The 26009-nt window shown below is 54.3% G+C and overlaps 7 protein-coding genes across 7 annotated transcripts; 3 read left to right on the forward strand and 4 right to left on the reverse strand.

Annotated features, from left to right (window-relative positions):
- Positions 1-190: 190 nt before the first annotated feature.
- On the reverse strand, positions 191-2176 carry BBA_06080 (ergosterol biosynthesis ERG4/ERG24 family protein; the record flags this gene model as incomplete). The annotated part of the gene is made up of 3 exons (XM_008601177.1): positions 191-202; positions 270-1992; positions 2142-2176. The coding sequence occupies 3 exons, from the start codon at positions 2174-2176 to the stop codon at positions 191-193; spliced, it is 1770 nt and encodes a 589-aa protein (XP_008599399.1).
- Positions 2177-2975: 799 nt separating this feature from the next.
- On the reverse strand, positions 2976-4819 carry BBA_06081 (allantoate permease; the record flags this gene model as incomplete). Its single annotated transcript, XM_008601178.1, has 3 exons — positions 2976-4174; positions 4320-4428; positions 4523-4819. 3 exons carry the CDS (start codon positions 4817-4819, stop codon positions 2976-2978), a joined length of 1605 nt encoding a protein of 534 aa, XP_008599400.1.
- Positions 4820-8710: 3891 nt separating this feature from the next.
- BBA_06082 (ATP synthase F0) lies at positions 8711-9895 on the forward strand (the record flags this gene model as incomplete). The annotated part of the gene is made up of 2 exons (XM_008601179.1): positions 8711-9499; positions 9563-9895. The coding sequence occupies 2 exons, from the start codon at positions 8711-8713 to the stop codon at positions 9893-9895; spliced, it is 1122 nt and encodes a 373-aa protein (XP_008599401.1).
- A 1932-nt stretch (positions 9896-11827) lies between these two features.
- BBA_06083 (phospholipase D) lies at positions 11828-17127 on the forward strand (the record flags this gene model as incomplete). Its single annotated transcript, XM_008601180.1, has 2 exons — positions 11828-17067; positions 17121-17127. The coding sequence occupies 2 exons, from the start codon at positions 11828-11830 to the stop codon at positions 17125-17127; spliced, it is 5247 nt and encodes a 1748-aa protein (XP_008599402.1).
- A 403-nt stretch (positions 17128-17530) lies between these two features.
- BBA_06084 (ubiquinone biosynthesis protein CAT5) lies at positions 17531-18277 on the reverse strand (the record flags this gene model as incomplete). Its single annotated transcript, XM_008601181.1, has 1 exon — positions 17531-18277. One exon carries the CDS (start codon positions 18275-18277, stop codon positions 17531-17533), a length of 747 nt encoding a protein of 248 aa, XP_008599403.1.
- Positions 18278-18956: 679 nt separating this feature from the next.
- Positions 18957-20991, forward strand: BBA_06085 (plus-3 domain-containing protein; the record flags this gene model as incomplete). The annotated part of the gene is made up of 4 exons (XM_008601182.1): positions 18957-19120; positions 19219-19940; positions 19995-20131; positions 20185-20991. 4 exons carry the CDS (start codon positions 18957-18959, stop codon positions 20989-20991), a joined length of 1830 nt encoding a protein of 609 aa, XP_008599404.1.
- Positions 20992-22143: 1152 nt separating this feature from the next.
- BBA_06086 (glycerophosphoryl diester phosphodiesterase family protein) lies at positions 22144-23607 on the reverse strand (the record flags this gene model as incomplete). Its single annotated transcript, XM_008601183.1, has 4 exons — positions 22144-22707; positions 22794-22898; positions 23220-23467; positions 23571-23607. The coding sequence occupies 4 exons, from the start codon at positions 23605-23607 to the stop codon at positions 22144-22146; spliced, it is 954 nt and encodes a 317-aa protein (XP_008599405.1).
- Positions 23608-26009: the final 2402 nt, after the last annotated feature.

Raw genomic sequence — 26009 nt, forward strand, 5'->3', positions numbered from 1 at the left:
CTTGCGTGACATGGTGATTTGCGTGCATCATATATACAGCTAATTTAGGAAAAAAAAAAAAGAAACCGTCTGGTCGGGGTAAGGCTGCTCTGAATAGAAAAGAAAAGAGGAGGAAAACGGCGAGCGAGCTTTGACGGAGCTTGTCAAAAGAAGCAAAAAGGCAAATTTTTTTTGCTTGGAGAGGCCATCTTTAAAAGACGTACTGTCATGACAAGATTAGAGACGGTGTAATGGAAGAAGACGCGGGAGGGGAGAGAATAGAATCTTACAGGAATAAAGAGATAGGGCACGCGACGCTCATACTCGACCCAGGCGTCGCCGTACTTTCGACGGCAGCGATGAATATCACGCGCGGCGCGGTGCGCAATCATGCACAGGAAAAAGACTGGGTAAAACCAGGGAAAAGGGCTGTTGAACCCAGTGATGAGACCCCACGACATGGAGAACCAGATATCGGCAGTGTAGTGAATCTTGCGTGCATAACCGTACCAGCCATCGATGAGTATGGTACCCTCGGGGCTTTTAATGACCTTGGGATTCTGAATGGTCTGCCAAGGGACCTGGGGAAAAGTCTTGCGCGAGACCATCTTGCCGCGCTCCATGGCGCGGTAGCGGTTCTTTTGCGAGTTGCTGCTGTCCCAGACCCAGTACCAGAAGAGATATGCAGCGGTAAAGAGGACGAGGGCGACACGATTCCAGCGGTACTCTGCAGGGTCGTGGTTAGCGAGGTAGATGGTGCAGTGGCAGTACGAGAGGGGCACGCCGGCCAGGTTCCAAAAAATGAGCATGAAGCCCCATTTCTCGTAGTACATATCCCAGGTGGTGACGATGAGCTCCTCGCCCTTTGCGCAGGCGTTGGCGTAGAGGTAGTGGGCCATGACGAGGAACATGACCTCGCCCGACACATAACCATACTGCTCGTACTGGCGGGCGGCGGCACCGAGACTAAGAATGAGCAGGATATACCAGGGCATGCGGACCTCAAAGAACATTTTGAAGTCAAGGATACCAAACATGCGGGGGTTGAGCTCGGCGCCCATGAAAAAATCGTAGACGGGATAGCCGGTCATGCGGTGCTGCTTGCCACGGTAGAGAGCGGAGAAGTAGGCGACAAAGGCGACAATGAAGCCGCTGAAGATGGCGACCGACAGCAGAGGACCAAACTCGTCAATGGCGTTGTACAGTGGCCATGCGCCGCTAAAGTGCAGGCCGGCAAGCACAGCAAGGGTAAAGTAGAAGCTGGCGTAGGCGTTGCAAAAGTACGGGAGCTGCTTGCCACCAAGAAAGGGTAGCGGTTTGCCGTAGCTCCAGACGCCAGGGAGGAGGCAGTAGCAGGCGCCCTCAAAGATGAGGTACGACCAGTACCAGAGCCATGCCTTGGTATGCGGAAATGCGCCGGTGTAGACGAGGTTAAAGAGGTGGCGGGCAAAGTCGGGCCAACTCATGCCAGGCTCGCGCGAGGGAAACTTGCCGTCGTAGTAGGTGGCGCCCACCCACATGTACCACATGAGGATGGGGAAGAAGAGCATCATGAAGAAAGTGCCGACGGAGCCTCCAAATTCAGTCTCGCCCGAGTAGTCAATCTTGGGGTCCTGGCCGGGCTTCCAACCGTCAACGACGCTAACCTTGACATCCTGGGCCGTTGCTGGTGACTGCTTGGGCGTGCTTGGGCGCGAGGCGGCGCGCTTCTGCACCCCATTGGCAGCGCCGTGGCCGTTGACAGAGCTGCTTCCATTCTCCATCTTGCTGGACTTGGTACGAGGCTCAGCGTCCTCTATGTCGGTATGATCTTGCGACGGTCCGTCGTCCGACTCGGCGACGGTGCGGCGGCGGAGAGAGCGAGAGCGCGTGGAAGATTTCACCGGCGAGCCAGAGGTGGTTGACTCGTCTTCGTTTTCAGAGATTTCGGGCGGTAACGAGAATTGGCGTCGTGAAGCGCGCGTCTTTGTCTTGGTTGGCGTCTCTACCATGCCATCAAAAAGCTCCTTTTTCCTGCGTATACGTGTTAGACAGGAGAACAGCCTTTACCAACGAAAATTGCGTCCGCGCAAGAGAGTGGAGGACAATTGTCAAAACGGCAAGATCGAGACTATATGGGAAAGACGGGGATAGGAAGGATCAAGCAAGAGCAAAGGACGTACCGTGGCGAGGTTCGTAGAGAATAGCGTCCTGACATGGTGAAGAAAAAAGGGAGAGGGGGAGCGGACTCGTCGACCTCTTTTTATACTTGATAGCAAAGCCGAAGCGAAAAGAAAAGGAACGACAATAAATCAAATCGAGCAGACAAGCGCTCCGAGCGATCCGTGGGACGCCGACTGCAAGATGCGCCACGAGGAAGCAAGAAGGTGGGCAGAGGCGACAGGGAGAAAGGCAGAGGTTGCAAGTCGGAGACGAAATTGCAAGTGCTGGGCGCGCGCGATGCGAATACGTGACAGGGAGAGATACGTGTTATATCATTGGTCAAAAAAGCAATAAAGTGGGCTAGACAGGGGCCGTCCGTAGGGATCTTGGGGCGAGTTCAGGCGACATGGACAAACAGTGATAAAATTGACAGTATGCACTCGTACAGTTATAATGGCATGTAGAACCAGCGCTCCATGTGATGAAGGGAACTGTAGCAACATGGCTCGGGTGAGCTTCCTGTTCCAACGTACAGAGGCGAGAGGCACCTGTGTATACTTTTTTTTTCTTCTTTCTCGGTGGGCGTTGTACTCCAGCGGCGGCCAGTGCCTCTCCAACACTTGCACGGATCCCGAGCGTCCGTTTGTTGTTGACATTGTGTGGGGGTCGCCTGAGCTTCCTGCCTCAGGCTCCAGGTCCTCCTGGCTGGCATGGTCAGACTGCCATGAAAATTAAATGCTGATGATGCATTAATGCATATATGCAAATTTTGAATGAAGAATAATAAACCAAACATGCCATACAAAGCATGTCATATACATGTCATACAGAATAAACTCCAAGTACAAACCCACCTAGTACACGTAACGAAACGTAGGATTCTCCTTGTCCGTCATTCTTGCCCACACCTCCTTATCCAAGAACTGGTCCTCGGTCTGGCGGGCGCGGCTCGCGCGACGCTTGTTGGCCCAGACGTAGTAGCCAAACAGCGCCACCGTCACCAGCGCGCTTCCGGCCTGCGTAAAGACGAGCGCGAGCTTGGCGGGGCGGTAGTCGGGCGCGTCCTTTGCCTGAAACGTCTGCGGGCCGATGATGTTGCCAATGGAAAAGGCGGCACTGATCATGGCGACGGAGTAGGCGCGCTTGGTCGCGCCGGCGACATTGGCCAGGAGCCAGTTGTACTGCATCGGCATGGGCGCCACGACGGCGTTGACCAGGTAGACGCCCGCGAGCAGGCCGGCGTGGTTAGTCTTGGGCAGGAACGACATGAGGGCGCCGCCGAGGATGGCCGGCAGGATGCAAGCCAGGATCCACATCCAGCGGTGCGAATTGCGGCGCACGCCGTAGCCAATCATGAGGATGAAGAAGATGGACACGGCGCCCGAGGGCGTATTCATGAGGGCCGCGTGCTGCGAATTTTGTGCCGGCGTTTTCTTGGCGTCGTGTGTGATTTGGCCGACAAGCATGACCGAGTACGTGGTAATGACACCGCTCGAGACGGAAAAGAGGACGGTAATGAGAATCTGCAGCCAGATTTGCAAGTCCAAAACCGCCTCAACGAGCTCCGAGATGCGGAACTTGCTGTTGCGGATGCCCGTCTGGTTGACGCTTACGTGCTTAAGAAGAGCGACCTTTTCGGTGACGGACAGCCAGCGCGCCTGCATGGGAGTATCGGGGACCAAGACGATGACGCAGAGGCCAATCAGAACGGTAATACAGCCCAGGACGATGAACATGACGCGCCAGCCGGCCAAGGATGCGGTTGGCGAGATGTGCTGAAAAGCGTAGGACAGGACGCCGCCAATGATCTGGCCGAAGCCGAGGCCGAGGTACCAGAAGGAGAAGCGCGGGGCCTGCTCTGACTTGGTGTACCACTGGCTGCTGATGAGGGACAAAGACGGCGCAATCGTGGCCTCGAAGATACCGAGGAAGATGCGCGAGGCGAGGATGCTGGGGTAGTTGTGCGCAGCGGCACCGCAGGCGGTAGCGACACCCCAGAGGGTGACATTGAGGCCGAGCCACTTGGCCGGAGGAACCTTTTGCAACAGATAGACTGCGGAATGTCATGTTAGCCTTGAACAATACCTTGTGGATTTGGCGCGCTCAAGGTGATGGGATGCGACGGATGGCATGTGCGGTGGTGATGGTGGACGCGATTCATCCGTGAGCATCATGGTGGATATCTGGAATAAGCTTACTGTTGGGAATTTCGAAGCAGAGCAGGCCAACAAAGAGGAAAGTGGCGACATTGGAGAAGCGATTGCCGGTAAGATCCAGGTCCTTTTTTATGCCCATGACGGCGGCATACTGATGGATAAAATGGTTAGGGCTCATGTACTTGACTTTGAGTGCATTCGCCTCTTGCAGGAGAAGGCTTGTAAGTGAACAAGAGCATACTCACGTTGTAGATGACCTTGTCGAGGAATTGCATCGTATAGCAGCCAAACATGATGGGGACGATGCGCCAGTCGATGCGGGAGCGCAGCTTCTTCAGGTCAACGGCGTCAACGCCGACCACGTCGCGGTGCTCGTTGAGAAAGAGCCAGGCGGCGTCGACGTCGGAGTTGGGCAGCGCCTTGTCGGCGTCTTGGTGATGATGAGCGCCGGCGGCGGCGGCAGTGAAGCTGGTCGAGGGTGAGGAGCTGGCCAGGTGCTCATTGACCTCGAAGCTCTTTTCATTCTGCTCTGCGGCGGACATTTTTTATTCTGAAAAGGTGCACAATTATCCGGTGCAAGTCCAGAGGAAAAAAAAACAAGGGAATGATAAAAAGAAAAACGAAATGGAATTGAGCAAGTGCCCAAAGGCCGCAAAGTCCTTGTCGTGCGTCGGTCGTAGAAGGGCAACCCCTTGATCTTGTTACAAGCCCGACTGAGAAGAAGGCCGACAGTATGAATCAGGCGTCAAACTGGCTTTGAGAAAAAGGAATCAAATACGAGATGGAATCAGCAAGAACACACCGGGGCCTGCATCTTTTTGTCTGGATGAGAGTTTCTGCGCCGCGCTCAGGGCAGGTGGTGCGCGGATTTATTAGCACCGTCGGCGATCATTTATCATCGATGCAAGGGTACCCGGGGACCCAAATGATTTGAGTGCTCGGCAGGAACTCGAGTCCCTGTGGGAATTAAAAAAGGAAACCAAAAAAGGGAATGCTCTGCGCCGCCAATCTAGCAAGTAGAACGTGCGGGCGGCGGCCCCTCCTCCTCCATTTATTAATCTATCGCCCCCCCCTCCTCCCCTCTTGATCCCTGGGTTACGAATGGCCTGTGGAAAAAGGGCCGCTAATATAGATACTGATTTACTGTGTGAGCGACACGGGCCAGACTAGCACGAATTCTGACAATTTCCCGTTAGTTCTGTTGGTGGGTGCGTGGCATAACTAGAGAGGGACATGAACGACATTGGCGAATAGGGCAGGGAAGAAAGACTAAGTAAGTTATTAGGGGGATCACCGGAAGAAAAGAAGCGGGCCGCGCCTACCCTTCTTGGATAAGAACAAAGAAAGAGAAGGGAAAGCCAGCCCCAGCCAGATCGTATCATCTTGATGATGAGGTCAAGTGGCCGGATGAAGACCCCGGCATGGCTCTTGCTCTTGGCGAGAAATCTTCCGAGACAGAGAGCCAAGTCGGTCGTTTGGCCTGATGTTGTTAGATATCATTTTTTTTTTGGCAGGCAATGCAGGCCCCCATGTCATGCCATGAAATGTACTCAATGTTCATGCATGCGGCCGTCGCCGTTGTGGTGGAACTTGTCACTTTGGTTCTAGTGGTGGTGGATGTGCATAATGGGGCTTCTGCCACGTTGTTGCTTAAGATGCAGGCGGCTCTTGTGCTGGCTGCAATGCTGACCGTATCTGGTCTTGTTTCTAGTTTGTCGCCCTCTGTCAGTTGCACAGATTTGGCGTTGCCAATGGCTACTTGATGCACTGCGTTGTGCGGTTGGCAGCGTGGAGAGATGTGACAATGACATATCTGGGGAAAAGATGTGACATTACGAACGGCAGCAGCAATCGTTGAAGAATTAACTGATGCTTTGTGCGCCGTGGCGACAGAGTAGCATGTAGCATGTCCATGTATCATCATTACCCGGGGTTCTCGCAAGTTTCAAGCAAGAGCAATCGAGAAGAGGAACTTTATCCGTCCTTGCCAAGACAGCCAAGGGCCGCAAGGCTGGTCCACTCGGTCTGCTCTAGAGAATTTATGGGCTATTCTCCGGGTCAAGGTGGTGCTGTATGATATTGTTATGATATGATGTATATCACGTAACATTAATAACAGGCCAATTCGTATTACAGCGCGCCGTCTCCTCGGAGGTCAACAAACCGATCCAGAGACTATTGATTCGAAATTTCAATCGCTGTCTACCCCGTTGAGGCCCCGAGGACGCCGTTAGTTTTATCTAAATCGATTTCTTTTTTTTTTTTTTTCTTCTTGGTTTGAACAAAATACATTCTGGTCCGTATAGACGGCGGCAAATCTCAGCGAAAAGAACTAGGACAAGGATACAATATTCATCTGCATTGTCATTGTCATTATCGGCCTAGCATTGGACTTTTTAATTTCCAACTGCACAGTCATTTTTTCAAAGCAATAGTTGTTGCGATGCGCCGGGTGCATATGAAATACAGCAATCTCAAACTCACTGTTAATATAAGTGGCTAGGTACCAAAGCTATTGCCCCAAGCACGGCGGCCGGGAGCACATTCCACCTCCCTCCCGTCTCTCAAGGGGGGTTCCCGTCTTCCGTGCACGACCCTCTAGATCGATCTATGTTACGGGGCTTTTTTTTTTTTTTACTGAATTCTCTTTTTGAGCCGGGGGAAGGGGGGGGGGCTGTAAATGTGACAATCACAATGCTGCAGCTTGCGACACAACAGAATCATGCACAACGCACGCATACGCACATGCCACAATCATATCACTGATATCAGCAACGTCAATAAATATAAGAGGTAATTTCATGGGGGGGGCCTGGTTTCAGAACCTGCTGAAGATGTGATCGGCGGTTGCTCTAAAGAGGCCCACAACTGCCCGTTTTTTTTTTTTCTTCAAGCGACGACCGCAGCACCGACCAGCTCAGGACGAATGGATAACAGACTGTCCGTATTTGTTCGAGTAACTTGTTAATTATTTAGTGAAATTTTTCAACAGCCATTTCTGTTTGTAAGCGGGTAGGGGACGTGGCGCGGAGGAGTCACGGCTTCTTTTCTCTTTCTTCTTCTCGTCCTTCTCCTTCTTCTTCTTCTTCTTCTTCTTCGTCGGTCGCAAAGTCGCCAAGCAGATGTTTCCCCAGCGTTCATCTGTTTTCATACACGTACCCAAGGAATTCCTTTCTTCCGCCCTGTCAATTCCTCAATTGCAACTTATTTGTGCGCTGCCTTGAAAAAAAAAAAAAAAAGCCGTGGCCCATCTATCTCTGACAGGGGACCTCACCGAATCAATTTTCGGCTGACAACTAAGCTCCGTTATCCGTTGAGCAGAACCGCTCCGTCCAACTTGGTCCAGCAGCAAAAAAACGTCGATGATTGAGTAGGGGTTTGTTTAGAGACCTGGGATCCCATGTCTCTTCTAGCTTTGATTTTCTCAAAACTTGGTCATTACCTCTTTTGTCTCGTGGCTCTCGTAGTCTACCCGTGAAGCTCATCATGGATCGACATACTCTCTATATACACACAGCACGAACCATCCACCGCCCCGTCGCTTGCTGACAACTATTACGATGATTTCGCTCATGTCCCCCACCCACCCCCCCTCCCGTTCAAACTTGTCCCATTCTGTCGCCACGGCGCAGCATGTGGCACCAAGACTCGGCACTACGCCCCGCTCCCCTCCCCCGGGGCCCGGGCTTGCATAAGCCTGCGCAAGTTCTCTCACTCTCTCCGACGCAACCCTGAGATGCTGACAGCCCGCTCTCCGGCCTTGACCACCAGCATGGGTTGATCATCGCTTGGTCATCTGCGAGCCCATACTACTACTCAAGTGATCCTCGTTGATGATGGCGCGAGTCGACCTTGCGTTCATATGCCGTCCAGACTAGGCCAACTAGCATGTTGGCCCTAGGTAATCATCAAGTGGCCGAGTAAGCCCTACGACCAACTCCGGATGCGAACCACGGTCTCTTATCTTCTTCTTGCCGTACTCCGTTTACCCTTCATGTCCAGATGATGGTCCCATTATTACAAGAGGACGGGTAGATGAATGCAGAATGCATCTAGATATCATTGAACGTCTCTTACTTGCCCTCGTCCTTTCAAGTAACCCTCCCTCCCTCCTCCTCCGGGTGCGTCAATTCGACCACTATTGTTGTTTTTAGTCGTCTCTCGGTGTAGCTTCGCGCCGTCACAGGAAGAACATAGGCCCACGGCTGGGGAAGAAACCTCACGGCTTAGAGGATGTAGGTTCGAGACAAGCATCTGTCTGACATGAGCCAAACTTTTTGAGTCGCATTCGTCCCGTCGGCCCTTTGCTACTCGCTGACCAACGTTCAATTTATATTACTCGCTGGCCATTCCTTCACTTGCTCTTTTAGCCTTTCTCGTCTTTCTATTGTTTTTATCTCGATTCGCTCTTCTTACATGCACGAATCACTGTCATGACCTGGGTATCCCATGCCACCCCCGAGGTGGACGCCATTTCCCAATGGCGCACCATTGTCGCCGTCTGCGTCATCCTCACCATCATCTCCTTTGCCGTCGTCGGCTTCCGCCTGTGGATCAGCTTCCGCGGCCGCGGCCTCATGGCCGACGACTACGTCGCCGCCGCCTCCTTCCTCCTCGCCTTCATCTACTCGGTCCTCACCATTGTCCAGACCAAGTACGGCCTGGGCCTGCCGCTCAGACTACGCTCCAAGGACCTCGACGACGCCGCCACCTACAAAAAGGTCAACTTTGCCGGCCGCCCCATCTACCAGTTCGGCGTCAGCCTCTTCAAGGTGGCGCTGCTCATCAGCTACCTCCGCCTGCTGCAGGCGACGAGCAAGCGCAACTACCGCGTCCTCATCTGGGCTGCTATTGTGGCCGTGTTGCTCGGCCACCTGGGAAGCGCCTTTGCCCTCATCTTTGCCTGCAAGCCTGTCCGCTTCTCGTGGGAATTAAAGGTCAACGACCCGCACCCGACGTGCGTCAATCTGTCGCAGACGTCCCTGATATACTCCCTCATTACCATCATCTCCGACGTGCTCGTCGCCGTGCTGCCCATCCCCGTCCTCTTGACGCTCAAGATTGCCAATGCCAAAAAGGCCGGTCTCGTAGGCGTCTTTCTACTTGGCCTCTTCACCACCATCTGCTCGGTCCTGCGTCTGGTTCAGCTCAACCGCATTTCCTTTGGTGACGGCAACTCGACTATGCTAATTCTCTGGGGTGTCATTGAGTTCAACGTTGGTGTAAGCCTTTCACCTCACGCACCACCACCCTTTGTCCTCACAACTAAACACGATTTTTTACAGAACATGGTGACGTCGCTGCCGTTCCTCGCCCCCGTCTTTATTAAAAAGGCCAAGGACATGAGCTACCGCCGCTACAAGACCAACAGCCGCGTAACCGAAGCATCCAAAAATTCGCGACTGTCGAGGCAACCGGGCGGAGGAAGCGAAATGTACCACCTGGAGAAAGTCAAGCACTACCCCAACCACCAGAGCACCGTGGTCGGATCTAGCCAGTCCTCGGGGAGCGTCGAGAATATCCTCCCCAAAGAGGGCATTGTCAAGTCGGTCGAGTACTCCGTGTCAGTGGACAAGACGCAGTCGGAGCAGCAAAACACGCCCTGGCACCCCGTCTAAGGGCGGCACGTTACGAGTCTCTGTTTTTTTCCATGTATATAGCGCCACAAGTCTAATTCCTGCTCGATACCAAATGCAAATGTGTCTGAAGAATTCTTGCATTTTGAGGCCCTCCTGATTATCGAAGTGTCTCGAGCATTTGTGAGACTGTTAAACGAGTGAGCAGGGCACCATGACGCTTGGGGTTGCTGACGCGTGACATTTGCTGACCACCCAGGCACCATCCCGGCATTGCGCCATGGCACGATGGCACCTCCTGCGGATCGAGCAGGCCTCGGTGCCTTGTTGCCTCACGCTTCCGGGTGCGATGCCCACTTCAAATCTGCACAATGCATATTTTGGTGCAGAAAAAGATGTCGAACTGTTGACTACTTGCAGATAAATAAATTTGGATTCTGGGTAATACCATTTAAAAATAAAAAATGGAACCCGCGCTGTTCCTGAGCCCGCCCCCATCGTTCGGTTGATGGGATAGCTAGGGAGGAGGGTCCCTGCGCGCGTCCCGCGGCGGCGCCCCCATTTTCGCGATGGAACCCAACTTACACCCACTGTACGTGGAACTTGGTTAACAATATGCTCCGGACATGATGAAGAATAGTCGGCGCGTCATTCCATGCCGCCATCGTGTTCGTATCTGTGCTCCGTGATACAACCCTACGGCAGTTGCTGACCTCGATCTAACGCACTCTGCCGAGATGCTGCCAGAATGTGCTACATGGGTACCTAGGTAGTTACGATCTGATGCCGCCGGGCTCACCATGGTTCAGCCGTCCCATCTGAGCCAAGAATCTGCAGGCGTACAGTAGCCGCTGCAGCCTTGTGATGGGCTTGACGATATGGCTGAAACGAGGCAGCGGCACCTATCTATTGGTCGGGCATTTCTCCGAAGTACTACCACAGTAAGTACTTTATTTGCCTTTTACAACTTTATCTTGCAACCGACCATAAAGAGACGGTGCGGCCAGTCGGTTTGAGCCATCGGCGCCATCTAGGCCGTCCGGCCCGAGCCAACTGGGACCACGGGCGACACGGCGTCGATTTAAAATTAGCAAGTGTCTCATTCTCGTATTTCTTTGACGATAAGTCTTTGTATTTCTTCGGATTGTCACTTTATACGTGGCTGCTGGCGTCTTGTCTATGATCAGTTCTTTGCGCCAGTGGCTGGACTGGCTGGACTGGCTGGACTGGCTGGACTGGCTGGACTGGCTGGACTGGCTGGAGTGGTATGCTCCTATCCGCCTAAAAATCTTGATTTAGAATTGCAGATTCAGCCCGTGTCAGGAGTGCAGGAAATGAGGACATGCCAGAATTCCATCTAGTCTGTCTTTGAAACAAACTTGTTCAAGAAATCAAGACAAGTTGCCATCTGAAAACATGCCCATTATTTTGGCCTCAGCCACGTAGCGCCCCAGACCACTCACAAGCCACTCCGACGCCACACACCCCTTGAGACGCCTTGGCTACCCACGGTCTTGGTTGGGCTTTGGACCATCGCAATCGCACCCCAACTTTCAGGGTCATTTGTCCCATCTGTTGTCCAATCCCGCTACAACTACTCGCTACAAAATACCTCGATCAACTCGCCAAACGTCTAGCTCCCACGCGCGTTCATCAGTGGCTTCATTACATTGCTTTCTGGCCGCCTCGCTCAACGCATCATATGTCGCCTATACAACATCGGAGCTGTCGGTAGTTGCACAGCGGCGGCCATCCGAAGTCTCTGGCTGCCACTGAGCACCCGCTGTAGCTTCTTGATCGACAACGCTGCAGCAGGACATTTTTCAAGCAGTAAGACCTACGACTCGCGATTCTTGGTTTGGCTTCCGTTTCACGCTTCTCCCGGTTGACAACTGCATCAAAAGCACTCCAATCCGCGAGCCGAACGACACTCCTTGAACTCCGTGTGCGATAGCCGCACATTGACCGACAAACATGGCTCGCGATGATTCCGTATCACCATTGTCCCGCTCGCCACAGAAATCGCCGACAAACGATACTCCCTCTAAGCCACCCGTGGTTGGAGGGGGGCTTGCCGCCATGGCTCCTGGGCGGACTCTGGATGGAGTGGCATCCGACGACAATGTAGACAACCAACAAAATGAACCGCCCGCTGCGCCATCCACTCGGCCCTCGAGTCTATCTGTTGGCCTGGCCCCTCCAAAAGCCACCGAATCAAACACTGCCGAATTCTTTGCAGCGCCTGGCGGTCGAGGCTCTCCAGACACTCCTAGCACGCCCAGCGCCCGCGTACAATTTGCTCGCTTCGATCCTCCAGACTTCCAACCATCGCACTCGCGACACAATTCTATCGAAAATCCCGACAGTCTCAAATCCAGGGGCGCATCCCTCATGTCGAAGCTCAAGTCACTCACTCCCGGCGCGCTTCAGTCTCCAAAAGCACCTTCGCTCGACCTAGAAAATATGCAGGCCGGTGCAGCCTCTCCCACGGCCACTCGTTCTCCTGGCAGATGGCCCGATACTTTGCTCGAGGAAGAGGGAGAGACTGACGCGGATATGGATGGCGAGGCCGATGCCGACGTGGAAGAGGAAGCAGACGAAGCACAGCCTGCCGGGCCTCCCAAAAAGAAGAAGAAGCGCAGGATGCGCCGATTCGTCATGGGTGAGGGATCGGTCCCAGGCTCGCCTTTTCGCTTTCCCAACGACGGTGATGCGTTTGGTCACAGATTCTTGAGACGCCGCGCGAGCATGCCAGACACGACCATACACAACCATATCCTCTCCGAAGGCGAAACTCCTCAGCCGCCCAAGCGACGTCCATTCAGGCGTGGTCATTCTTGGATGCATCCCGGTACCGCGCAAGCTGAGACTGACATTGAAGCGCTCGAGAGCTCGGCCGTTGTCGGCCGTCGTCATGGTCACACTCGCCGCAGCACTGTTTTCGGAGGTGGCGGAGTTTCTGACGGCGATGCCATCATTCAACGGAGGCCATTCTTCACCTCGGAACGTGCATCAAATTTTGGCGCCCAAAAATGGAGACAAGTCAAAAGTACTTTGAGATCCTTGCGTCAGAAAAAAGATGATCGCATAGATTACTACAAATCCACCGAGCTAATGGCCGAGCTGAGAGCTGGTGCTCCCGCTGTGCTCATGTTTGCCAGTATGATCCAGCGAGACGAACATGGAAATAAGAGGATCCCCGTTCTGCTGGAGCAGCTAAAGCTGAAAATTACCGACAGCGCCCCAGACGAAGGCGACGACAGTGGTCGCCATTGGGACTTTACCATCCAGCTAGAGTACGGCAGCGGCTCCAGTAGAATGGTCTGGACCATTGTTCGCAGTGTCAGGGACATTTACAATCTCCATTTCCGCTACAAGTTCAAGTTGAACAACGACATGTACTTGCCGGGTCAGATGCACCTGGCTGCGCGCCCCAAACAGCCCCATTTTCCTTATTCCGCGTTTCCCTATTTGCGCGGTAGTAGACGGGATAGCAGTGATCCGGGCGAGGACGCAGCCAGCGACGGAGAACATCATGCGGGACAAGGCGGCGAGATTACCGCTGGCGACGCTGCCGAAGCTACCGCTAGTGACGGCGGCGGCAACCGACATCCTCGCCGCAAAAGATCTCGCGTCAACATGCTTGGCATGAGACGCCGCTCGACTGGGTTTACCGACAATGGCGAGGGTCCAAGCGATGGCGGCCCTGAAGCCCGTCGTCAGCGCTTCTTTGAGAAGCAGCGACGAATCTTGGAAAAGTATCTCTCTGAGCTGGTCCGCTGGCTCATGTTCAGAGCCGATAGTAACCGTCTCTGTAAATTTCTTGAGCTCTCTGCCCTCGGTGTGCGTCTTGCCGCAGAGGGGAGCTATCACGGCAAGGAAGGCTTTCTGCACATTCAGTCTGCTAAGGGACTCGACTTTCGGCGTGTGCTGACGCCTGCCAAAGTGATTGCCCGCCACAGCCGCAAGTGGTTTCTCGTCAGGTCAAGTTATATTGTCTGCGTCGATTCGCCCGAGAACATGAATATTTATGACGTCTATCTCGTTGATTCCAGCTTTAGCATCGCCTCAAAGAGGAGCGCGATCAAGCAGATCGCCTTCAAGAAGAAGAAAAACGATGACCCAACAGCGGAGCCTTCTCCATCAAAGCATACTCTGACTTTACGAACCTCGGAGCGCAAAGTCCGCCTATTCACTCGCTTTCACTCCATCAACAAGCAGTTTCACGAGTCCATTACTGAGATGCTATCACGAACCCCTTGGTCCAAGAAGAAGCGCTTCGATAGCTTCGCCCCAGTCCGACAAGGCGTATTCGCGCAGTGGCTGGTTGACGGGCGCGACTACATGTGGAATGTCTCTCGCGCAATTAACATGGCCAGGGATGTCATCTACATCCATGATTGGTGGCTGAGTCCTGAACTGTACATGAGGCGACCGGCTGCAATTAGTCAAAAGTGGCGTCTTGATCGCCTCTTGCAGAGGAAGGCTCGTGAAGGAGTCAAGATTTTCATCATCATCTATCGAAACGTGGAAGCGGCCATCCCCATCGATTCCGAGTATACAAAGTTTTCCCTGCTGAATTTGCACCCCAACATTTTTGTTCAGCGATCGCCCAACCAGTTTAAGAAGAATCAGTTCTTCTTTGCTCATCACGAGAAAATTTGCATTGTTGACCACGACGTTGCCTTTACTGGCGGCGTGGATCTTTGTTTTGGTAGATGGGATTGCCCACAGCATCCCATCGTTGACGACAAGGCGACTGGTTTCGAGTCGTCCGACGTGCCAAGGGATGCAGAGCACTGCCAGCTCTTCCCCGGCAAGGATTACTCAAACCCACGCGTACAAGACTTTTTCCGTCTGGCCGAACCTTACGAGGAAATGTACGACCGTTCCAAGGTCCCACGCATGCCATGGCACGACATTGGCATGCAGGTCGTCGGTCAGCCAGCTCGCGATCTGACTCGCCATTTCATCCAACGATGGAACTATCTTCGCCGTGGTCGCAAGTCTACCAGACCCCTGCCGTTCCTACTGCCGCCCCCGGAGGCTAATTTTGAGGAGCTCGAGGCGCTGGGTTTGACTGGTACCTGCGAGGTTCAAGTTTTGAGATCTGCCAGCACATGGTCGCTTGGACTGGAAGAAACAGAACACAGCATCCAGACTGCCTACATCAAGATGATTGAGGATTCAGAGCATCTTGTCTACATTGAGAATCAGTTCTTCATCTCTAGCACCGAAGTGTATAACACACGTATCGTCAACCGCATCGGTGATGCGCTAGTGCACAGAATCGTTCGAGCACATGAAAATGGAGAGAGCTGGCGCTGCATCATCCTTATTCCGCTTATGCCAGGCTTCCAAAATACTGTTGATGAGCAAGAAGGCACCAGTGTGCGCTTGATCATCATGTGCCAGCTGCAGAGTATTTGCCGAGGCGAGAACTCCATCTTCGGTCGTTTACGCGCCGCAGGAATCGACCCGCAGGATTACATTGACTTCTTTTCTCTTCGCCAGTGGGGTATTATGAGTACCGACGCTCTGGTGACGGAGCAGTTGTACATTCATGCCAAGACAATCATCGTGGATGACCGTGTGGCTCTCATTGGCTCCGCAAACATCAATGAACGCTCCATGGTTGGTCATCGTGATTCGGAAGTCGCGGTAATTGTCCGCGATACCGACATGATTTCGTCCACCATGGGTGGCAAGCCATACCAAGTTGGCAAATTTGCGCATACTTTGCGCATGAGATTGATGCGGGAGCACCTCGGTCTCGACGTCGATGCTATTCAGGAAGAAGAACGCGAAGATGACCCGGATCTCGAGGGGTATGAGGAACAGATGGATAATATCTATGAGGAGAAGGCGGGTTCCTCGATGGGCCCCCAAAACGGCGAATCTAGTAAACCAGCACGTGCGGGAATGCATCGCCTTCGAAGCTTCAACAGTGACATTGACATCGACATGGCCAAGGCCGTGGACCCCGACGCATCGCCATCGGATGACGAAAGCAACCGCAAAGACAAGGGTAAAAAGAGAGAAAGCAACGCCGAATTTCAAGCTGAGCGCCACATCCAGGACGTTGCCGGCTACGGCCCTGACCAATGGAAGGCTGCCGAGCTATCCGGCGTTGACGGAGGCAGAGACTCTGTCATTATAGACGGTCGCGAATTCTTGGTCAGCAGTGTAGATTCCATGGGTAAGAGCACGCTAGAAGAGCCTCAGTATAAGGATGTGCAGGAGTCCGAGAGCAGATTGCAAGAGTCTGAAATTGAGAACAAAAAGCTTCCACCTCTGCCGCCGTTTGACGCAGGTGCTGAGTTGGACGAGCTGCGGCCGGCCCAGCTACCTACGCTCCCAGAAACTGGTGAAGACGCCAACCCTGGAGACGGCCTAGGCGCGTTCCGTTACATGGCTACAGAAATCAAACAGGCGACGATTACAAAGAATTGCATGACTGATCCCATTGCGCCAGAATTCATCGATGACATCTGGATCAAGGTTGCTCAAAACAACACCAAGCTCTATCGCAAGGTATTCAGATGCATGCCGGATTCAGAAGTCAAGACATGGGCCGAGTATCGAGATTTTGTGGCCTACAGCAAGAAGTTTCAGGAGAGCATGGAAGGTCGGTCCGCTTCGGAAGAACCAGACGGCACGAGTGAAGCCGGAGGCAACCTCAGACGCACGGCAAGCAGCGGTGCGATTGGTATCTCTGTCCCGGATCTGGAGGCACTGGCGAGGCTCAACGGGGAGGACGCCGAGAAGCTGGCCGCGAATCTCAACGAGCAGCACACCAACCCCGACATCACGGGCGAGACACGAGAAGAAGATGCTGACGAAAAGGCGGCGACAGCGGCGGGCGAAGAGCGCGAAATGAGTGCTGATGTCGAGAAGCAACCCACAAACACTGAGACGCTCGAACGCAAAACGACGACATTTGCCAACCTTGAGAAGCCGCCCACCAGGGACACCACCACCACCACAGCGGCGCAGGCCCAGTTTGGCTCAGTTAAGAGGCGACGCCGCGCGACTACTAGGGGTAGCCGCCGCTGGTCCAACCCGGAGGACATGCCATCTCGCACGGAGGGCGAGGGTCTTTTGAGGATGATTCAGGGCAACCTCGTCGAGTTTCCCTACGACTGGCTCATTACCGAGGAGCACAACGGCAACTGGGGCTACCAAGTGGACGGCGTTGCACCGCTCGCAATTTAGTAAGTCAATGACGAAAGTACCAGTGGTGATGAATGATGCTAAACAATGGCAGTAACTAAAAATGCGAGCCAACGTCGGGCGGTTGATGGCATTCCACGATACAGACATTTGCTATTCTTGTTATACACACAGAATGGACTGAGTTTTCGGGTTTGCTTTTTTTTTGTTTTCTTTGGCATTGCGTGGCGTTTGTCGGCTTTTTGCCAAGATACAATGGGAATATCTTTTTTCTTTTTTTTTCTTTTGTCCCAAAATAAGCAAGCCATGGCAATAATAATAGAATGCGCAAGACAAAGTTGCTGATACATAATGGTACAATTACATAGCGTACACCTTATTCTAGACAGGAAGGAGTTATTTACATGAAATATTTTCGGCCGCTCTCCGACATGCGAATTCTACTTTGTTTTCTTTTACACATGCTTTGCATGCCTCGAGGGGGGGGGGGGGGGGGCTGTTAATTCAAACTCTCTCGCTGACCCAGATGGCACCGCGACAGCCCGCGCGAATGACACCCGTGAGTAGCCAGTGTGGATCCGCCTTTTTCGCATCGTGCTCGACGGCATGATCCAGGTGCTCTAGCTCCTCGTCGCGGATGCGTCGAAGCGTGTCAATGAGCTCCCGAAACTCGGCGCCGACCCCGTAGCCCTCGGCCTCCCACGCGGCGACCATCTCCAGCAGCGTGCGAATCTGCTCATTGTAGTGTCCGCCAATCTCCGTCTCGACGGCCTCGGTGCACGCCATGGCGGCCTCGCGGCCCATGACGGCCGTGGCCCAGCCGAGGCCGCCGGCCATGGCCGACCACAGCGGGTACAGCGCCGTGGGGCGCACGCGGTGCCGGTGCAGCAGCGCGTTAAAGGTGGCGAGGTGCGCGGCCTCTTGGTCGTACATGTGCCGCAGCAGCGGGCGCAGGTGCGGGTGCGCGCGGACGAGGGGCGGCGTCTGCGCCGTGTAGATGAGCGTGGCGGCGAGCTCGCCGGCCTGGTTGACGCGCAGCGCCGAGGAGAGAAAGTCGCGCTGCTCCTGGGTGAGTGGTTTGAGAGGCCGCGGCGGGGGGTCCGAGGAGGACGAGGAGGACGAGGAGGACGAGGAGGTGGTGGTGGTGGTAGTGGTGGCGAGGCGGGCGGAGGCGGTGGTAAAGGAGCGGAGAGATGATGGGCAGGTGCAGAGACGGCGCAAGGGCCTAGACATTCGAGGTATGCAGGACATGGTGGTGGTTGTGAGTGCCAATGGGCGGCGACGTTTGGTTGTGGACGTTGGAGGTTGATGAAGGTGAAGTCATGGAATGGGCTGATGCCACTACCGATTCAAGGTTGCACAGCGGGGGCCCAGGAGCTGCTCGTTTACTCTGTAACTACAGTGGTTGAGTGGATTATTTGAGTAAGGTACCTAAGCAGTAGACAAGGTGCCAGGTGCCTACATGATTCGGGTGTCATTGCAGTTAAGCGGAGAAATACTTTTACCGAAAGCCGTTCCTGTGACATGGTGTTACCTAACTAGTGGCGCAACCTACCTAAATACGGAGTACGTTGTGCCTTTTTTGTCGCGCCGTGAAAGTCGGACGTGCACTACGCTGTGCTGCCACTGGCCTGCCTGTTCAATCACCTGAAAAGCAGGTCTCTTTTCTCTCCCCTGGCCTAAAATCCTCACCCTTTTCATTCCTTTCAATTCTTTCTGTCCTTCTGCGTCCTCTGGAATCAGCACTTTTCTCTTTCAATCTAGTGTACAGCAAATTGTTAAAACTAGACGACAAGAGTTGGCAGCAACGCATCCCGCACAACGACGTTGCGGACCACAGGCACACAACGCCACCCCCCGTCCCCATTTTCTCGCCACGAAACCGCTTTCCTATCACGGGGAATAGCCCAGCGCGCGACCGACACATACAATGGCTGATTTCGAGGCTGACCTCTTTGATCTTGCTGGCGGCGGCTCCGACTCGGAGGGATCCGTCGTCGACCGTAGACGCTCTGCGTCGCCAGCAGATAGAGGCTCCAAGGCCAAAAAGTCTAGGCGCGCAGCGGATGGCGGCTCAGAAGAGGAAGGCGAAGCGTGAGTGCCCAGACTCTTTGACAGACTATATGCATCGCATCGCCGAATGCGATAAGGGCTCCGCGAGATGATGAGCGATGCTGACATGCGCGGAACAGCTTCTCCGGGCCCGGCTCCCCCGACTCTCTAAACTCGGCCCCCATGGATGAATCAGACTCGGACGACGAGCCATCAAAGCCTCGAGGGCCTAGCGGAGGCGGCAACGATGAAGAAAAGTATCCCGTCGACGGCAAGTTTCGAAGCGAGTCGGAAAAGGCAGAGATTCTGGCCATGCCCGAATTGGAGCGAGAGCAGATTCTGGCCGACCGCGCCAACGAGATTGAGCGACTGCGACAGAACCGCCTGTTGCGCCAGATGGTCACGGACACGCAAAATGACGAGCGCAAGGCGAAAAAGAAGCGTAGCGCCGACAGCGCCGACCTCGAGGACGACGATGAGGACCGCCGCGGCAAGTCATCGCGGCGGACCGGCGGCACGGCCATGGACGCACTCCGTAGGGCCAGAGCCGACAGGCAGAAGCGTAGGGAGGACCACGAGCGGCGCCGCGACGCGTACTCGCCGCGACGGGAGTCGGACGATGAGGCGAGCGAGGACGACTACAGACGCGGTTCCCGCACACCCGAGAAAAAGGATGAGAAAAAGGACGAGCCAAAGCCGGAGCTGCGCGACTTTGAGAGGGTGCGCCTGGGACGCAACGAGTTTGCGCAGGTCTGCTTCACGCCGGGCTTTGAAGCTGCCATTACGGGGTGCTTCATTCGCATCGCCCTAGGGCCCCATCCTGACACGGGCGTCGAGCAATACAGAATGGCCATTATCAAGGGTATGCGCGGTGCGGCCATTTTGCATTGAGAGTTTGGACGCTAACAAGATGCAGGATTCACCACCGGCCGACCTTATGCTCTGAGTGGTCCCAACGGCACGTTTGTAACTGACCAATATGTCAAGGTGGCGCACGGTAAGGCCATTAAGGAATTCCCCTTTATCGCCGCCTCTAGTGGCAGATTTACAGTGGTATGATTGCGCAAGATGCCGAGGCCCATCCATTTCGTCTAACACGTCCGCAGAACGAATTGAATCGCTACCAAGTAACATGCCACAATGAAAACGTCAAGACGCCGCTCAAGTCGGTGCTAAACAGCAAAATTGACGACATCAACAACCTCCTTACACACAACTGGACCAACGAGGAGATCAAGGCGCGCCTCGCCCGCCGCAATGAGCTGCGCAAGCGCTTCGACCCCGCCGAGCGCGCGCGCGTCGCTCGCCTCCTTGAGGAAGCCACCGTCGCTGGCGACACCGAGCGCATGCAGGAGCTGCAAGACGAGCTCGACAAACTCGGCGCGCAGCGGCTCGCCTTCAAGACCAGCCTGGGCCCGACCAAGTCATCATTGTACGAGAGCGGCGCCGGCGCCGGCGGCGGCACTCCCCGAATCTCGTCGGAGCAGGATCGCCTGGCGGCGCGCAACAAGGAGAACCGCCGCATGAACCAAGAAGCCGTACGCAAGGCGCAGCTGCGCGAAAAGGCAAAGGCCCGCGAGATTGAGCTATCGCTCAGCCGCGGCGAGATTGTTGCCGAGGACCCCTCGCGGCGTCTCCGCACAAAGGCCAAGTTTGTCCATGACGTTCACGAAGCGGCCGACGGCAAGCCGGCGAGCGGCGCCAGCACCCCCGCGGCGGCGGCAGCGGCGGGCACGGCCAACGGGACGGCAGCGGCGGCGACCAAATCATCGCAGTCGGCGCTGCTGCCGCATCTGGCCAAGCTGCAGGACAAGAGCCAGGCGGACAGCAAGGGCCTGCCGACGATTCACAAGCCGCTAATGGATGATGATGTGATTGGATCGCTGGATATAGACATTGATATCGATATTTAGCAAGAACAAGGTAGTTTGAGCGGGAGGGCAGCGGAGTAAAGCATTGGGGGAAACGAGAGGAAGCAAAAAAAGAAGACATTTTTTGGGGTCCCCACGGGACGTTGTACTTGTATGATTTATTTACATAATCATTTTTCCCTAGCAAGGGAAGCATCATGCCCAATTTTCTGGGGAGTCGTCTATTTCGTGGCACATTGTCCACCGTCGTTGGCAAATGCTTGATCAAATTGCTTTCGACCTCTGTGTCTGCTGAAAGAAGGGCAAAATGGCGTTCTTGGCGTTCTCGGGAAAAGGTTGAGGGGGGAGCATCCGGTCTAGTGAAGAGCTCCAGGTCGGAAAAGGCCAAATCTGACGCAGAATAAGGCAACGTGTGCCATGTTTTGAGAGTCCAGAATTATGCTCAAGAACAGACAAGGGAGACAAGCCCATGTGACACTTGTAGCTCTAGATACAGGGGTTCCGGAGGCTCTCCGTGTCCAGAAAAGCAGACAGAACACCCGTGATGATCATGTCTGGCGAGGTCGTCCGGCGGCACATGTGCCACGATGCATTGGCAACGACTCCCCAACTTTTTTTTGCACTGCAGAGGAACAAAGCTCGCAGACGATGTGGTGCCACGCCCCATCCATCTGTCCCATCTGAGAGTTGACAGACAGATTTCGGAGAACTTTTGAGCAACACGCCAGCATTACTCACACCCTTTCTGGAATTACTCATGGCATCCATCACTCAGAGGTATAGTGCTCATGGCTTTGGCAAATTCTGTCCGTTGTGTCATCCGCAAACCGATCGTTCACAGGCTGTAACATGTAACAGAAACCAACGTAACAATGCGGGTGTTGTTGCTCAGGTGCGGGCGTGACGATTGTGTCAATACAATGTCCAAGATGTCGCCGAATCCGCTCCATTTCCGTCTTTCGCGGTAGCTGCAACTTCTCCCCTGATCAAACAAGTTCCCGTCGAAAATTCCTCTAGTGCGCGCTTCGAACGGGAATCCAAGTCCTTCCGAACTTTATAGGGAACTGTGTTGTTTCGTGATATTGCGACAAAACAAGAGATCTAATCGTTGTATATCCCATCATAATCTAGTAGTGTCTGTCGCCCTCGTCCATCTTCAGAACAACAAAAAAGGGGGGCCCCCAACAAGGTTTCCTACTGAACCTTGCGCTTCGTCATCACATCAGGCAGCGTATCCAACCTTTTCGAAAATCTCGTGACGGCCTGCAACACCACCCACAGCAGCGTCAGCTTGGCCGCCTCCAGCACCTCGCCCCAGCCACTGCGCACCCGGCTCACCAGTCCCAGCCTCGGCCGCGGCCTCGTCCCGTCCAGCTCGTCCTCCCACCGCGCGCACGCCTCCCGAAACTGCCTCGGATCGTCCGTAATCACCGCGTCCAGCACCCGCCGCGCCGCTGGCACGCCGGCGCCGGCGCCGGTGCGGCCATCATCATGCACGAGGAGGTTGCGGTCCAGCAGCCACCGCATCCAGTTGTCCTGGTTGACGGTCCACGTCATGACGGGCGCGCCACGGTTGCGGTGCCGCCGTGCCTGCGCTAGGAAGCGCCGTCCCAGGACGCCAGAGAGCGTGGAAAAGTGCAGGCTGTAGCCGAGGTTGGGCATGGCGGCGCCAAAGTGCGCCGAATAGGACCGCGACCAGGAAATGTGGCAGAGCGGAAACGCGGGCAGGATGCGCCGGGCGGCAGTAATGTACGTGGCCTAGGTTTGCCGTGTCAGCTGGGCTCTTGGGGTTCAAAATTCAACGGTCGCGATGGGAGGGGGGGGGGGGTGAATGGTGCACGTACGTTCCAGCAGCCGAGAAGGATGCGGTGTTCCCAAGGTACAGGGCCTTTGATAGTCGCCAACACATTTCTCATGCTGGAGAGAAGCTGATCCGCCTCGTCGTCAATCTATCCAAAGTTAGCCCGTGTCTCTCTAGAAAAGAACTGGTCTAAACACATGTGTTATTATTATACCTTGATATCAAGCACACACCACGTCTTTTGCATGTCCTCTTCGGCAAGCAATCCCAATACGTCGCTCAACCGCGGCATCCCAACATGCGGCGGTCTCAGGCTTCTCAGAGTCGAAATGTAACTCCAATCACAATCCGCAATCCTTTTCGCTACGCCAAAGCAGCGTTTCAGCGAGGCGTCCTGTTTTGTTCGGTCAGCGACGGGCGTTCATCCCCAAAGACCACGGGGGAAAAAAAAGGAAAAGAAAACACGTACGTGCGACATGACAACGACGCCGTCCCTGGTCAGGTGCACGTCCGTCTCGATGCCGTGGGCGCCGGCCTGCACCGCCGCGCGCATGCCATCGAGGCTGTTCTCCGGCCACTGCGCCTTGTACCCGCGGTGCGCGACCGTCTGCGGCAGGAGACGGGTTGGGTCCCTGGCTGAGGGGATGGCGGCAGCAAATGGCGCTACCATGTACTCAAAATCAGCCGTCTTTAATCTCGATCCATTTGTCCTTCCTCCTGAGCAACTCCAAGCCGCTTGCCATCATGAACCAGGACGATCCCGAATTCGACAAAGGGGGCTCCGTTGGTTGGCCGAGGGTCAGCACCGGGAAGGACATACCATCGGGAAGCTCGTCAAATAAAGAAGCGGAGTCCATTTGAACTGTTTGTAGTTTTTCTTTCCTCATACATTACAATGTTCAAAACCGCTAAAGAAAGATTCATCGACGTATTATAGCGAGGTGTATGAACGTGGCCTGGTCTTTGTTGGTCGCCTCCCGGAGATAAGCGCAGTACCGAGTGTCCGGCTCTACCGCGACCCCACCAAACTCCGACTCCGTTACGGCGACGGCGATGCAAAGATGATGACCAAATCATTATTGGTGTGCTCGCTTCCAAAGATATAGATCAATCCACCTACATTATCTCAGCCGTGGACATTTCGCCTCTCGGGGAAACAACATGCCTATCGGGAATAAGAGACGCAAGTGAAATCCCGCAGCAACTCCGTCAGTCGTTTTGCCCCCTCTACCAGTACAGGCATCAAGTCAATCATGGAACGGCGACGGTGCAATATCGAATTAGTGACATGGAAAGGTTTCTACTCAAGACATAGACCAGTTGCAGCGGATGGTCTTGAACTTCTAGACATTGGTAGCACCAAGGCATTCACGTTGCGCGCGCAACATGCAACGAGAAATGATCAACATCATCTTATGTATAAAAAGAATACTCGAGAAAAGGATGGCAAAATTTTCATAGACTCCAACAACCATACCCAGGTAAAGAAAAATCCCAACATCGCTCCGTTCCAAAAACGCCGCCTCCATAGAAAGCATATTTCATCATCAGCTCCACCAACGGCATATAAATTCAAAGCAAATAACCAGCAAGCGTATCCATATTAAATGTCTCGCTGCCGGCGGCAGCTTGCAGCTGCTTTTGGTAGCTTCCTCCCATTTGGCCCATGGCGGGTGGTGAGACTTCCTCGCCTGAGCTCAGGCTCTCGTCACTCAAGCTCAGCACGCTCTGCGGTGCTTCTGACGCTGTAAAGTCACCGAGGCTAAAGCTGCTAAGATCCCACGAGTCAGGCGACCAGTCACTAGTCTTGCTTGCCAGCGCAGGCTCGTTTTCCAGCGTTGCGCCTCCGTAAATGGCATTGTAGACATTGCCCATACCGCCTTCCATAGACCCTAATAGAGCCTCCCACTCGTTGTTACTGACACCTGCAACCTTGTTCGAAAACTGAGTGTTGCTCATCATATTCGCCAGATGAACTTGCGCCTGACGGTCAAGAGGCAGTTGCTGCTTGGAACCTGGTGACTGCGATCTGGATCCATTGGGCGTCGTATTGAGAGAGAGGTAGTCGAGATTCGGTCGCGTCGCCAGGAGGGCATTCGTATTTTGGCTACCAGTCGGCATTTGCGACATGCATAGATAGTCATGTGACTGGCCGAACCCTTCAGACTGAATACTATCAAAGGAGCCGCGGCTCTGCGCTGTTTCCAACTCAGAGTCGGGTGAAGCCAATGTCCGCACCGTCGTGCGTCTTGACGCGTGTTGGGTGCCGTCACTCTGCGGCTGTGCCTGATGCTTCTGATTTTTCTCATTTGCACTTTTTCGTCTTGTGGGCTGCTCTGCGGCGGGCGACTTGGAGGTTGAGCCGCGACGCGGACTAGACGAAGCGGACACTGGCGATGGTAGTGATGAGCCAGCTACAGTGACGAGTGTGCTGGCGATACTTCTAAGGTCGACACAGCCGGGAGAGCGCAATCGCTCTACAGTGCCGATCACAGAGTTGACGAGTCGCTGGTTGTCCCGAGCTACCTTGCTTTCTGCTTTGAGGTCGGTAACTTGATACAGTAACGCCAGTGCGCTGATGATAAGTAAATCGCCCTTGTTCAGACAGAAAGAGAATGACAAATTGCGCTCTTCCAAAAGCTCTGATATCTGAATGATGTGTTTGCTGGATTCTGCAACAGACATGAGCGCCGGGGCCGACTTATTGCCGAGTCCCGAGCCAATGGCAGGCCGGTAGATGAGGGTGCGAATGAAGTAATACGCGAGGGCCTACACGCATTAGCAAAGATAGATGGTGCGCTAACCATTCGTCGACTGCTTACCAAAAGAGGAGACCGGCTTCCAGTAATATCAGTGGACGGTTTATCTTGTGCAAACCGCAACTTTAGGTGTACCGGTAGCGCATCATACCAGCCATCCAGCTCACTCTCCAAAACAGTCATTTGTTGCAATGAAAGTTCATATGTGGTAGCAGAAGGATAATTCCTTTCGAGAACTTTGGCCAAGATGCGGGTTGCGCGGAAGAGGGCTAGAGCACTGGACAAACGCGTATGCTCACCCGGAAGAGTGGGCTGGAAGCCTTTTTCGGTGACATATTCGTCATCTACATCAGAAGGGTATTCGACCTGCAAGTCGTCTTCACGCAACAGCTTAGGAAGACCCAACGTGGCGGCGGAGAAGCTATGATAGAGTTAGCTGACGTGTCCAAAGAAAGGAACAAGGCTGGTGATGCCTACCAATCGACAGTATATAGTGTCCA

Source organism: Beauveria bassiana (genome assembly GCF_000280675.1).
Source record: "Beauveria bassiana ARSEF 2860 unplaced genomic scaffold BBA_S00017, whole genome shotgun sequence".
Classification (NCBI taxonomy): domain Eukaryota; kingdom Fungi; phylum Ascomycota; class Sordariomycetes; order Hypocreales; family Cordycipitaceae; genus Beauveria; species Beauveria bassiana.